This window comes from Salvelinus fontinalis, chromosome 2 (genome assembly GCF_029448725.1).
Source record: "Salvelinus fontinalis isolate EN_2023a chromosome 2, ASM2944872v1, whole genome shotgun sequence".
Taxonomy (NCBI): Eukaryota; Metazoa; Chordata; class Actinopteri; order Salmoniformes; family Salmonidae; genus Salvelinus; species Salvelinus fontinalis.
Window position 1 is genome coordinate 73,216,378 of NC_074666.1, and position 15,013 is coordinate 73,231,390.

Genomic DNA, 15,013 nt, shown 5'->3' on the forward strand with positions numbered 1-15,013 from the left:
AGTGAAGATAACTGTTGTGAATGCCATAGTGGCTTTTCTGTTCCTTTTAAGGTAAAATGTGCTTCTTGGATAATGGATGTAGTCTGGATTTCTTCCAATAAAAAGTTATTAATATGGTTATCCTCTCCCAGCTATCACAATAATAATTTGTTTAAGAGAACTACCACCATAATTGTGGTTAACGATTGCCTTGAAATACTTTTTGATAAGCGATTTATTTATCTTGGAGGGTGTGCACTTAGTACCTTTCAGAAGGAGCAGGAAGAAAACATTGCTTGACGAGGCACTTGAAATATAGATTGGAAATTTTGAAGGGCTGAACCAATACATGGAATTTAGCAGTGTTTCAGTGGTTGCTCTTTCAGTGATCAAGAACATGGGCCAATGTTGAAATTCAGCAGAGGCACAAGCTTAAAAGTTTGAAACTCCAAGTGAACAAATATTTCTGACAGTGAAAATTTGGGAAGGCAAGCATTCTTACAAGCGACTGATGCAACAATCTAATCAAAACCATCTCCTGATTGCCAAGGTTCCACTTTTGTTGTATCCACTGACATAACCATCAAAGAGCTGCTCACGTTCAAGAAATGGGAGGGTCGTGTCTGATAAGCAGGCTAGCTGCCTATTGTTTCCTGCATCAGCTGGCCTGTACCCATGGTCGCTGAGTGTCAGGTGGGGTGAGTTTACAGAGGAAGTAGTGACATGGGCCAATCCTCCAGGGGAAAGGTGGCTGACGCACTCTCCAGCTCTTTAACCCTCCGGCCCTTGTAGAGCAACTAAACAGTCACTCTCAATCTCTTTAACCAACAAACCCTTGTAGAGCAACTAAACAGTCACGCTCCATCTCTTTAACCCACCAGCCCTTGTAAAGCAACTAAACAGTCACGCTCCATCTCTTTAACCCACCAGCCCTTGTAGAGCAACTAAACAGTCACGCTCCATCTCTTTAACCCACCAGCCCTTGTAGAGCAACTAAACAGTCACGCTCCATCTCTTTAACCCACCAGCCCTTGTAGAGCAACTAAACAGTCACGCTCCATCTCTTTAACCCACCAGCCCTTGTAGAGCAACTAAACAGTCACGCTCCATCTCTTTAACCCACCAGCCCTTGTAGAGCAACTAAACAGTCACTCTCCATCTCTTTAACCCACCAGCCCTTGTAGAGCAACTAAACAGTCACGCTCCATCTCTTTAACCCACCAGCCCTTGTAAAGCAACTAAACAGTCACGCTCCATCTCTTTAACCCACCAGCCCTTGTAGAGCAACTAAACAGTCACGCTCCATCTCTTTAACCCACCAGCCCTTGTAGAGCAACTAAACAGTCACGCTCCATCTCTTTAACCCACCAGCACTTGTAAAGCAACTAAACAGTCACGCTCCATCTCTTTAACCCACCAGCCCTTGTAAAGCAACTAAACAGTCACGCTCCATCTCTTTAACCCACCAGCCCTTGTAGAGCAACTAAACAGTCACGCTCCATCTCTTTAACCCACCAGCACTTGTAAAGCAACTAAACAGTCACGCTCCATCTCTTTAACCCACCAGCCCTTGTAAAGCAACTAAACAGTCACTCTCCATCTCTTTAACCCACCAGCCCTTGTAGAGCAACTAAACAGTCACTCTCCATCTCTTTAACCCACCAGCCCAAGTAGAGCAACTAAACAGTCACTCCCAGATCTTTAACCCACCAGCCCTTGTAGAGCAACTAAACAGTCAATTTCCATCTCTTTAACCCACCAGCCCTTGTAGAGCAACTAAACAGTCAATTTCCATCTCTTTAACCCACCAGCCCTTGTAGAGCAACTAAACAGTCAATTTCCATCTCTTTAACCCACCAGCCCTTGTAGAGCAACTAAACAGTCAATTTCCATCTCTTTAACCCACCAGCCCTTGTAGAGCAACTAAACAGTCAATTTCCATCTCTTTAACCCACCAGCCCATGTAGAGCAACTAAACAGTCACGCTCCATCTCTTTAACCCACCAGCCCTTGTAGAGCAACTTAAAAGTCACCTCAAAATGAATTTACAATGGTTTGGACTTATGAGAAGCTCTGACCATAGAATACTTCAAATGACGCATTGATCAGAAACCCAGTTCTAATATTCATAACAGCAACTTATCTCTTGAAGTGAATATTTGTAACACCGTTTTCAATTGAACAATCCACAATTATTAGGATATGGTTAGCTGTTTTTCCATTTGGGCTGGACTGTACAAGAACATGGGCAGTCTTATTTCTGAGCAGACACAAAAAGTGAGAATTTGTCTGTCTTTACACCAACAGCCCTAACAGCCTAATGATAACATGGTGAGCTCACAAGCAACGATGAAAAAAATATTTCTAAAACATGGACCTCATATTCCAGGTCAAGCAAGGTCATTGATTGGACGTCATTTGAAATAGAAGCTGTAATAAATAAGCCCTTTGCTCCTCTGGTACCACATATTTTTATTATTTCAAGCTGTTTATGGTTAAGCCATGCTTCTCTGGTGTTTTTTTTATCAAGTATTTGATTGGAAGTAACTGACTGAAAAGGATCCCTGTAATGTTGACCTCATTACTTTTAATTGCGTTCATCCCAATCTGGCTTGTAACAGCTAGCCATTATGGGCTTCTTCAATTCAATTAAAATAATTTGATCCAATCTCATTTTTGTCTGATTCATAAACATAATTATCTGCTTGGCAGTCCCTGGAACAAAAAAAGTGACATACACCAAATTCAGAAAGAGGGTACGGTTGCGGAGAGCACTTGTTAAGTCCCATATCAAGTCACCCCTTTTTTCCAACTTCACTGCTTCTTAGCTGCTGGTAACCTGTCATGCGGAAAGGGGACACATCTTACTAAGTGATTAACATTTGGTCTCAGAGTCAGGTGTCTGAATGACTCCATTCTCCCCCTATAAGGAGCTTCCCTATGCGTGGGGTAAGGTTTGCCCTCAAAAGTGGCAAAGTGTGTTGTAGGTGCTCCTCTGACGCAAGCAAACCATTTAGTTGTAGTGTCTGGTGTCACAGGGACGCATAGCAACGCAAATGCTGCCTATAAATATACCTCCGCGTCTGTGCTATTTTAAACCAAGTCAAACAGGAGAGTTCAACTTCCTTTTACCTTTTTGGAATTTATGTATTGGAAGGTAGAATGAAGTATTGATTCTGTTGGCCAACTGAGCACTGTTATGCAGATTATTTGGACTTTACTATATAGTGGAAGAAACAGTGGAAGTGTTTTCTCAGCTGTCAAAGCATACAGTGATGTCACCTTTGGCAGCTACATAATTTGATCCTGACAGAGGTACAAAATAACAACAAATAGTTAATACATTGTAATATTAGAACAAATATTTAGGAAGATATTATTACTGTAACTTATTTCTATAATACATAAACAATATTTATTATCTTTATCACGAACACATTTAATTCACTGCAAATTAATGAAATGTAGGCAAACCTGCCCTCAAAGCAGTTGAAACAATCAACAAAGGGCAGAACAAGTGCATAAGGTTGAATACACAATGGAACCCCAGGATAAGGAGTTGGACTTAGTGGTGTACGTCAGGAGAGAAAGACACACTTCCTTCAATTCACTATTGAATGTTCAAGTCACACCACTTAACTGCTTTTAGCAGTTATGCCCTACTCTTTCTTCTTTGACAAATACATTAAGTGAGAGACATTCTATTATGTCATTTCAGTCGTTAAAAAACCCCAAAGCTGAAATAAACCATGTGTGGTTGTGTTAAACAGAAAGATAATTTCATTTGATATGTCAAGCTAATAGCTGATATGAGCCAGGCTGTCTCATGGAACACTTTGACTTCTCCCCTATATATATCAGCTATTCTCTTCAGAATACATACATAGTGAACCTTTGGATCATGACAACGGACACAAATGAAATGTTTAAATATGGATGAGAGTTTATTAAACCTCACTATAACCTATTAACAATTGATGTACTGTTAACAGAGAAGTCATACATAAAAATGATTATAATAAAGTGGAATAAAATACTAGACCATTTCATATCGCTCAACATATGAAATACATTTACTGACAATGGCAAGTACTGTAGCGACAACAAGACTGTGGCAAGATGCTAGTAATTCCAAAGAATCTTGTCATCATAGTTACATAGAACACCATGTTAGTCATGGTGTGGAACAAAGTGCTTACAGAGAATACTTAATAAAGGTTAATTCGATGTAAGTTACATTTAGTCAATAATCATATTCCCTCATAATGCAATACTACCTATAACATCATAGGTACATCATAGGTACTATACATAATTACTGTGTGACATCTAATTGACTTTATCTCTGAGCTCGACTTGTTTCAGAGAATACGATAATAAACATCAAACAAAAACAACACGTTTTTGTGTCCCCATAATGCCAATATATATCATTACATATTAACATGTAAGTACCATATTCCCATGTCAGGTAATTGAACATAATTCTGTGTGAAATGAAAAGGAACAATCAGACTTAATGAGAGATGTTATGTCTAACACATGGTAAATGAAGCATGATTCATTGTTCTGGATTTTCCCATGTCCCCCTCCTTTCAGACCACTATCCCTCCCAGTAAATCTAAGCCACCAGATACAACAGTAGATTCATGGGAAACATCCTCTCCATTGCTTTGTACAGTGGTAATTTGTCTTAATTTTGATACATTCAGTTTGGCTGTCTGCCCAGCTTCCCAGATGTGACCAGTCTGTTTGACAGATTAAAAACCCAACAACTTCATGAAAGCTAAGACGTTTTGACTTGCTTAGCCTAGAGACAGTCTGAGGTGAAAGCCTTGCAGGTCAACGACCCACCACATAGACGTTGGTCAGTCATGAAAACATCTGGATACAGCTGTCTCCACTCCGCTTTCAAATGAACCACTAACTCTGTTTCCTCTCGCACCCAAACATATCACAGACTTATTTCTCTCCTGATGATCAGTCTTTCCCTTCATGCAAAGATGCTCCTCTGGTTTGCGATCAGTGCAGTTTGGCTTTCCCTCCTCCTCTCCTTCTTTCTCTCAAGTCTCATCTTCCAGCATACCGCACTTAGCGCCAATAGCACCAGTCCAGCAGATAGTAGCACCAGCCCAAAGTAGGAGATGGTGGACCCATGTGAGTTGAAGCTGTAGGCCACAGAAGTGACCACGATACCGGCAATGAGAATGACCACGCCAAACGGCACTGTGCAGCGATAGCAGGAGAGTTCTGCACCACCTGTGGCCGCATTCAGTAGGATTTCAGTGACCAAAGGGTGGTCATTGATGTTGGCCTTCTCCACGACAGCTCTTTCTGGGGCTGCTGGCACTGTCATGGTGTCTTTACTGGGTTCCTCTGGCATCGCAGGATCCAGCATCAAAGTTTTGCTTCTTTCCAACCACAGATGGATCCTCACTTTAACCACAGACGGGTCTTCACTTTTTATATCCTGAGGTTGTTCTGTCAGCGTGTCCCAATCTATGTGAAGAAATATATCATTTGTTATGTCATAGTGAAGGGAGTGTCAAAATCCATATGTTCCTCAACATGTTGCCCAATTGTAGCCTCACTGGACATAATAAAATAGGCCTAAACAATAATTTAAGTAGCTATTATGTGCATGTACATGGCCTCAGTCGGAATGGTTGACAGCTTAAGACATGAGCCATTTGGCACTTAGTAACTCCAGGCAACCTCCTTGCACAATGCTAGTCTCTGGCCCAGCAAAGTCCAAAAACACATGTTTTCATGTGATCACGTGATAGTATGTGAAGTTAATGTGATAACATGCGACAACAAGTAAAGCAACATGTGATAGATAACATGAAACTACACATGTGAAATGTTCAAAAAAATAAATAAAACATGATTTCACATGTACAATTCAATGTGAAATTATGTGATTTTACACATGTAAAATCATGCGGTTTTTCTGTGGTTTTGCTGTAAGGGGTGTTATGTTTGAATTGAATTTCAATGTGTCTAGAAAGTTAGTAATGGAAAATATTGTAGCCTTAGCTGTGCCACATGCATAGGCTATAATTCCGATGACTACATAGTCTACCTACCATATATAAACACGTTATCTCAAGTTGTTATAATGATTACATAAAAGGAAACATATCATGTATGAGGAAAAGTGTTTGGGTTGGAGAGATCGAGTTTTACGCGTGGACCAACTTCCGGTAAACACACAGTGAATATTGTGTGATGACGAAAAAAATCTGCATGTTCGATAAGTGTCTAACAAAGTGTTTAAACTTACCTTGCACGCATTTCCATGCCCGCACCGTTTAGAATGTGGTTTTGCCCATCGATGAATAAAACATGGACTGTAATACGCTTTTGTATTCCAGTAACTCCGTATACTTTCAAAAGCCAACACAAGTGGGACTCCCCTCCGTCTTTATGTACATTCAATTATAAACCAGATTCAATGTGTAGGTCCAGAACACAGTTTCACTCTCCACTTCGCTCAGCCAGTCTACAGCTCGCACCGTAAACGCTGTGTTGGAATTTGACTCCCATTCATCGGATGTCCCCTGTGCGTTTCCTCCTGTGTAAGAAAACGACTGTTTGACTGCCATCTTCTTGCATTGCAAGCACGTTTGTAGAATATCGGTGGCTATGGGGGTGGGGTGAACCAAAAGCGGGCCACAGGTTTTTATTATTATCTTGGCTTCAGAGGAGGGGGGACCTTTTAACCTCTTTTGACTAAGGCAGGGCCAACATGAAGCACAGCTGTTGGGATGTCCAGACACATTTATATAGCCTAGAACTGCGCAATAGGCCTTTGAAGCAGATGTTGGCTAATACGAAGATGAGTAATAGCAGTTGAAGTATTACAATATTATCACATCATGACAAACAAACATACACACACACACACACACACAACCATACAAACACATACAACATACAAACACACACACTTGCGCTTACAAGAATATCCATGCACATATCTTCATGTTTGGTTATTTTTAATTAAAACAAGGGACTCTAAGATGATTGACATATGGTCTATCAAAATGGGAGCATGGTTCATAGGACCTATGTGTCTGGAAATTCATGCTGTCACACACCCATGCTATGCCTGTGATCCAATGGCAGCCACCAGGGACTGTGGATGGGATATGCCTACTGCCTGTAACACAAGTGCTCCCCAAGACAGATCTGACACATAGTAATGTGATACGGGGTGTTGTCTTGTCTCTTCCTTCCTGCAGTAAATCCCTTCCCAAAAAGAGACAGTGGCAACAGGAAATCATGGCTCTTCCACAACCCTTAGCTGGACCATATACTGTCCGGCTGGAAAACTGATTTTAGTAATATGACATATCTCTAAACTATCCCTCAGAGGCACTTATGGAGTGACATATTTTAGAGTGATTATCATTTGGGCCTACCTTCAATCAGTGGCATATGTAAATGCTGAATTTGCCTGGTGTGTTTGCAAAAGAAGAGTGCAAATGATGCTTTTGTGGCCTGCTGGAGGTCATTTTGCAGGGCTCTGGCAGTGCTCCTCCTTGCACCAAGGCGGAGGTAGCGGTCCTGCTGCTGGGTTGTTGCCCTCCTACGGCCTCCTTCACGTCTCCTGATGTACTGGCCTGTCTCCTGGTAGCGCCTCCATGCTCTGGACACTACGCTGACAGACACAGCAAACCTTCTTGCCACAGCTCGCATTGATGTGCCATCCTGGATGAGCTGCACTACCTGAGCCACTTGTGTGGGTTGTAGACTCCGTCTCATGCTACCACTAGAGTGAGAGCATCGCCAGCATTCAAAAGTGACCAAAACATCAACCAGGAAGCATAGAAACTGAGAAGTGGTCTGTGGTCACCACCTGCAGAATCACTCCTTTATTGGGGGTGTCTTGCTAATTGCCTATAATTTCCACCTTTTGTCTATTCCATTTGCACAACAGCATGTGAAATTTATTGTCAATCAGTGTTGCTTCCTAAGTGGACAGTTTGATTTCACAGAAGTGTGATTGACTTGGAGTTACATTGTGTTGTTTAAGTGTTCCCTTTATTTTTTTGAGCAGTGTATATCACTGGAATGACTGACGCACTTCAGCGCACGCACGGCGTCTGAAGCGCACACACGGAGTCCTAGATCACATGATCAAATGTCAGAGCACGGTTTGAAAACATGTCGCTGCACTTTACAGATGAGGAATTTCTGGAGGCATGGAAGGAATTAGATAAACCTCAGTTGGAGGGGGGGTGGGAGTTTTTCACAGAGACAATGGGTGTCAAAATCTACCGGCTGTATGACAAGGTACATTTAAGTTACTGTTTTGAGACAGGAATAGAAAGTGAAAACTGCTGTGTTAGCTTATCGGCGGTTAGCGTCGTTAGCTGGCGAAGCAATAGTTAATTCATTGTGATTATGCCGATTGGCGTGATTGAATGACGCACTGGCATCGATCTGTTGGATGTGCTCGCACGTAGACTATTTTCACGTTTCATACGTTGTATTATTTTCACATCGAAAAGGACATTTACATGAAATAGCATAGCAGATTTTGTGAGTAGGCTACGTTAGACTCGAGCATCAGGCCCACTGGCAAAATGCGGAAGTCGCTATTCGTTATCATCAACTAAAGTGTTTTAAACGTCATATTGATGATCGAGTAGGCTAAGGGAGAGGGGTAAATTGAGCCATTCAGAATTCATGTAAACGTTAGTTTTGAAAGCATACTGTATCTTGTCCATAAAACAAGTGGCCATTTGGCACAACTTTCCTCCGCAATTCAACACAAATACGATCGCTTTTTTGTATTTCAGTCATTTTAAGCATATTTTAACAAGGCTTAACACCTAAAAAACACTTTGTACCAATTTTTGTTTTAACATAGGCCAGGCCCTGTTGTTACCTCATATCCCAGCGATAATGCCTTTTATTATGCCTGGAAAGAAAACACTTCAACTTGCTCAACTTACCCCAAGGCAAACATTTTGACTATATTTGCACACACAGATACAATGATTAACTATTATGCTAGGTTTAAAAGAAAAATCCAAATCAAATCATCAAAGGTTATTTGTCACGTGCCGAATACAACAGGTGTAGACCTTAGAGTGAATTGCTTACCTACAAGACCTTAACCAACAATGCAGTTTTAAGAAAAAAATAAGTCTTAAGAAAGTATTTACTGAAGTAAACAATATAAAAATACTAATTTAAGAAAATAGAAAAATAACAAATAATTAAAGAGCAACAATAACAGTAACGAGGGTATATACAGGGGGTACCGGTACAAAGTCAATGTGCGGGGGCACAGGTTAGTCGAGGTAATTGAGGTAATATGTACATGTAGGTAGAGGTAAAGTGACTGTACATAGATAATAAACAGAGACTAGCAGCAGTGTAAAAATGTGGGGGGTGAGGGGGTCAGTGCAAATAGTCCGGGTAGCCATTTGGTTAGCTGTTCAGGAGTCTTATGGCTTGGGGGTAGAAGCTGATAAGAAGCCTTTTGGACCTAGACTTTGACTGCTTGCCGTGCGGTAGCAGAGGACAGTCTATTAATAGGGTGGCTGGAGTCTTTGGCAATTTTGAGGGCCTTCCTCTGATACTGCCTGGTATAGAGGTGCTGGGTGTCAGGAAGCTTGGCCTCAGTGATGCACTGGGCCGTACGCACTACCCTCTGTAGTGCCTTGCAGTCGGAGGTCGAGCAGTTGCCAGGCAGTGATGCAACCAGTCAGGATGCTCTCAATGGTGCAGCTGTAGAACTTTATGAGGATCTGAGGACCCATACCAAATCTTTTCAGTCTCCTGAGGGGGAGTAGGCGTTTTCATGCCCTCTTCACGACTGTCTTGGTGTGTTTGGACCATGACAGTTTGTTGGTGATGTGGACCACAAGGAACTTGAAGCTCTCATCTCAACCTGCTCCACTACAGCCCCGTTGATGAGAATGTGGGCATGCTCGGCCCTCCTTTTCCTGTAGTCCACAATCATCTCCTTTGTCTTGATCACGTTGAGGGAGAGGTTGTTGTCCTGGCGCCACACTGCCAGGACTCAGACCTCCTTCCTATAGGCTGTCTCATCGTTCTCGGTGATCAGGCCTACCACTGTGTTGTCTGCAAACTTAATGATGGTGTTGTAGGCTAGAGATAGTGGGGTGAATGGCACCCCCAGAAATATGCCAAATATTGCATTTTGTGCTGCGTCTGTTGGGTATGGTGTGCCAAATTGTAGCCTAGAACATTACGCATTCTCAGACAGTACCTTTTCACAGAATGCATGTTTGTTTTTTATTAAAACCCCTGCCTAACTCTATCCCTAGCTCAAGTTTCTGGAGAAATAATATCCTGTGCAAATCCAGCACATTTCTTGGGGTTGCATGTTTCTTCAACTGGCAATAATCAGAGTCCTGTGGTATGGGATTAGTTACATTGTAGGTGTGGTATATATTTGGAAGAGAGAACTTCTTTCATATGCTGTTCACAGGAAACTGGACTTTATGAGTACAAAGTCTTTGGAGTGCTTGCCACCTGCACTCCAGAACTGTGTGCTGATGTCTACATGGACTTGCCCTATCGGAAACAATGGGATGGATATGTCAAAGGTAAAGAGTAACACAACCTCTCCCTAGATCGACTTTCTTCCATTCAAACCTCTTGTTGCACTCAACCCCTAATAAGGGCCATTTATAAGACTCGTAACACATTCATAAGCAACTAAATTATGTCAGTTTGGTTGAGTATTGATGACATGGCATTGCATATTAATGCTTGTTTTATATGGTGCTTACCTATGCATGTGTTATTGTTCATATGTATAGCCCCTTTAACTCTTACTTAATTATCTAAAATATGAGCTCCACAAAATAGTTGAAACCATCACCTTTCCATTGTCCTTTTCTATTCACTCCTGTTTTCTATCCCAATCAAACAGATCATAACCAAGAATCTCTTATCTCAGTTTTCATGAGGATCGCAACAAGAGCACAGGGCCAGTTTGGCAGTTAATAACTTTTCTCATCTTTTGTTCTCTCTTGCCTCCCCAAAGTATCCAACAGGTAACATGTCTGTCCACCTGAATTTAACCATAGACTGTAGCCATTGATGTCGTAGTTGGGTAGTTAGCACTCTGGTATAGCCATGGGCTAATGTTGTTGTGTCCTTTGTGTATTAACGTGCTTAATCAAATGTTCATATAAGCCTAGATTGTGTGAACAAACAAGGACCTTGAAGATGTTCTTTCAAGGGCTTGTATCTTGAAAATGTACTTTTTTGTTTCGTCGACCCTCTGAGAAATTACCAACAGGTTCCATCTTAACAAGGTAGGCCTAAATCATTGGCCATATCTTGTTTTCGGATTTCCAAATACTGTACTGTTGTCCTTTTTCAAGAAGAGACAACAGGGTTATGGATATCCTGGAAATGATAACTAACTGAAGTAACACATTTGCCTCTCCCAGAGACTTGTTGCGTGAGAGGGTGGAGTGGGCTTTTTATTGGAAACACATCCTTGGCTTCAGCTCCTGACTGCCGTCAAGCTTTTTGCTGTTGAATAAAATTGCCATTTCAATAGATTGGATAGTTGCTGTATTCTGAAAGTGCTGTTGGTGTCTTTGCTTGCACATGTGATTGTATCTTGATGTGAGCTGTACACTCTTAGAAAAAAGGGTTCCAAAAGGGTTCTGCGGTTGTCCCCCCTTTTTGGTCCCAGGTAGAACTTTTTTGGGTTCCATGTAGAACCCTCTGTGGAAGGGGTTCTACATGGAACCCAAAATGGTTTTACCTGGAACCAAAAGGGTTCTACCTAGAATCAAAATGGGTTATTCGAAGAACCCCTTTTGGTTCTAGATAGCACCTTTTTTTTCTAAGTGCAGCCAGTCTTCTAGAAGATGTATGATTTAATCATGCAATGAATAGTATGACATTATAGTATAATATAATAGATGACTGATGTTTCATGATGTAAGCACTGCTTTATTTTGTGTGTGCCTTTTTGTTTTTTTGCAGAGCTGCATGAGAAGGACTATGATGGTCATTCAGCAATCTACTGGGAGGTGAAATACCCATTTCCTCTGTCAAACAGAGACGTATCCTTAATGAAGTAAAATGTCAAAATAAATAATACCTGTACATAATATCAGGTCATTATGTTTCTCAGTAAAAGCAAATAGGCCTGTGCTTTTTATTTTATTAATTTTTTACTAAATACATACTCCCTACACAATATCACATAATCCTGTTCTATGTATTCACCCACCCACAATGTCTCAATCTTGCTTTTATCCCTCTCGTCCTTTTCACATTTACAATGGGTCTGACATGGTGAAGTGAAACCAAGTATGGTTTATAGTATTAAGAGTAATGTGAGAAATGTATTGTTCTTTAGGCGACAACACGGGACAGTATATTTTCTCAAGGAGTAACTAATCCAGTCACAGGGTGTGGACCACATTAGACCATATTATCTCTACCAGGCTTCTTTAACAGTGTAAACCTCAGTACGTGTACGTCAGGGAGCGGAGGGACGTTGACGTGGACAGCAGGAAGATCTGGGTGGTCCTGGCTAAGAGCTCCCCACAGTCCCCGTTACCAGAGAAGAGTGGGGTGCAGCGAGTGAATGACTACAAGCAGACTGTGGCCATGGAGAGTGATGGTGCCTGTGGCACTAAAGGTACTGCTCACTCTAGAGTACACCAGATCCAATCAGAACTCATCCCTGTAGTACCATTTTAAATGTCCATAGTGGAAACTGTTCAGTTGTGAACTTGAATCTGTTGTGGATCTGTCTGTGAAGTCACTTGCTTTTTATTGACAGACATTTACATTTGCATTATTTTCTTTCAGTCTTCATGAATTACTTTGATAACCCTGGTGGTAATATTCCAACCTGGCTTGTGAACTGGGCAGCCAAGGTGAGTTCAGACCTGAGTGCTATCTAAAACCTAATAGGATTTGATTCCCTTTTTGATTCCCGGTAGAACCCTTTTGGTTCCAGGTAGAACCCTTTACACAGAGGGTTCTACATGGAACCAAAATGTGTCCTATCTGGAACCAGAAATGGTTCTTCTATGGGGACAGCCAAAGAACCCCTTTGGAACCCTTTTTTCTACGTTTAGCAGCTCATCTTTTTCTGTTGGTGGGATGGCTGACATATTCATAGTAGAGTAATAATAAAGAAGTACTATAGAATTAAGAAAACGGTTTGTTTACTCACATTTATATCTACTTGCCAGTTTTGAATGCCCCAAAGCATGCCCTGTTATCTCAAATGGAAGGCTTTATTCACGCTGTTAATCTCAAGCAGATGTTTTGTGTTAGGATGCCAATGGTTCCTCTCTGTTGCCCCATTTGGGTGTGTCTACTCTGCTAGTCTATCCATGACGTTCATTGACAAAGTCATCTACTCCCCGTGTTTCAACAGAGCGGAGTGCCTGCCTTCCTTACAGACATGCAGAAGGCCTGTGGCAATTACTCAAACTATTGCCAGAAGAACAAGAAATGAACGCCCTTGGTGGGAAGTCGCATCAAAGCCACAAGGATGGCATTTTTCAGCTCATCGTTCAATAAAGTCTACACTTACGGTGTCTGAGGGGCATTGTGGGTGTTTTGGGTATGGTTGGAGACTTATTACGAAGTCAATAGGTGAAAGTGGTGTTGGTGTAATCTGCAGCTGGATGTGGTATTAACTGGGGCATGTACTGTATTTTAAAGTTGTTTATTAGTTGTATAAAAATATATGTATTTCAATGGAAGTTATCTGGTACTGACTTCCTACTCCTATGTAAATGTTGCATTTTGGGATTGCCCACAGTAAGGGCTTGGATGAGATCTGTAGTGATCTACCCCGTTTTAACGAGTACTGTGTTTCTTTGACGACAATGGCTTTTCCTTTTATTTTCCTGTTTGTTGTGGTCAAATGTATGTTGTTGTTTTTTTAAATCCTACATTTGTTATGTATGAATGTTCAGTCAATGAATGATATGCATTTTTGCACTTGTGATTAAGCACTGACATCAAATCAACTTCCAAACCTTAATGTCTACAGGAAAAAATGCTGTGCTGTAATTGTACTGTTCATCAGCCTATTAATTAGTGAATTATTAGTTTCTCAGCAGCTCTATTGAGGAATGATTTCGGCACTCTATAATGCAACATTGTTGCTTAGGCAAGCAAGGCTGAATCGAAAGCAGACTAGACTTTTATTTTGTATTTCCCTAATGGACATTTTGAATGTAAAAAAATAAATACATCTGATTTTGTCCTATCATTAAAAGTTGCCTGCACTGATTTGTTGTGATACTTGAAATTTACAAAAACACGATAATGAAATAGTTTAAGTTAATTATTCATATGTTGAATCTTCGACAGCTAGGCCTATACCTCTTTACCCTTGGGTGGTTGCAGTTAGGCCTACTGTTCTATGGAGGTGATAGTGTGTATTACTATCTAATGCATATCAATAAAATGACGGCTGAGATAAAGCACTGCATCATGCATTATTTTACTGAAATCTGTAGATGCCTTTCAAAACAGGATTGCCACCTTCATGAACACATTTTTTTTTTAAATTGTATTTTCCACCTTTTGGCGTTGACCAACGAAATGAATTGTTTCTGTGGCTCGCGCTCCCCCTTGCGGTAAAAATGATATGTTCACGCTGCGCGGCCCTGATGTTGCGTGATGAAGTTGACATACTTACATTTACATTTAAGTCATTTAGCAGACGCTCTTACTTGACCTTTCAAATTTGATACATTGTATCTGTTAATTCACTTTTCTCACCGGAAGCACGGCTGTGTTTTGTAAAAAAACGAGTTATATTGAAGATAAATTGACAGGGTATTTCTTGACATCATCTGAAAAAGGTAGAGCCTAGCCTACGTTTAGCAGTCTAGGCCTACTTTGTAAGTTTTATCTTAAAATTCGTCGACAGCATAAAATCCGCGAGAGGCCGGGAAAACCGAACCTCATGAACAGTGAGTCCTATAGAGTCCTATAGTCCTTTAGAATTTGTCTGGCTACATAGGTGGTATAGGAGCTTAGTTGT

The 15,013-nt window shown here is 41.1% G+C and overlaps 2 protein-coding genes across 2 annotated transcripts; one reads left to right on the forward strand and one right to left on the reverse strand.

The window, feature by feature from the left end:
• Window positions 1–3,899: 3,899 nt before the first annotated feature.
• On the reverse strand, window positions 3,900–6,644 carry LOC129825331 (transmembrane protein 100-like). Its single transcript, XM_055885344.1, has 2 exons — window positions 6,266–6,644; window positions 3,900–5,478 (listed from the first exon to the last, which is right to left on the reverse strand). The coding sequence occupies exon 2, from the start codon at window positions 5,375–5,377 to the stop codon at window positions 4,973–4,975; it is 405 nt and encodes a 134-aa protein (XP_055741319.1). The 5' UTR covers window positions 5,378–5,478; window positions 6,266–6,644; the 3' UTR covers window positions 3,900–4,972.
• Window positions 6,645–8,108: 1,464 nt separating this feature from the next.
• Window positions 8,109–14,253, forward strand: pctp (phosphatidylcholine transfer protein). The gene is made up of 6 exons (XM_055885357.1): window positions 8,109–8,280; window positions 10,454–10,571; window positions 11,974–12,053; window positions 12,466–12,637; window positions 12,811–12,878; window positions 13,388–14,253. Exons 1-6 carry the CDS (start codon window positions 8,152–8,154, stop codon window positions 13,466–13,468), a joined length of 648 nt encoding a protein of 215 aa, XP_055741332.1. The 5' UTR covers window positions 8,109–8,151; the 3' UTR covers window positions 13,469–14,253.
• Window positions 14,254–15,013: the final 760 nt, after the last annotated feature.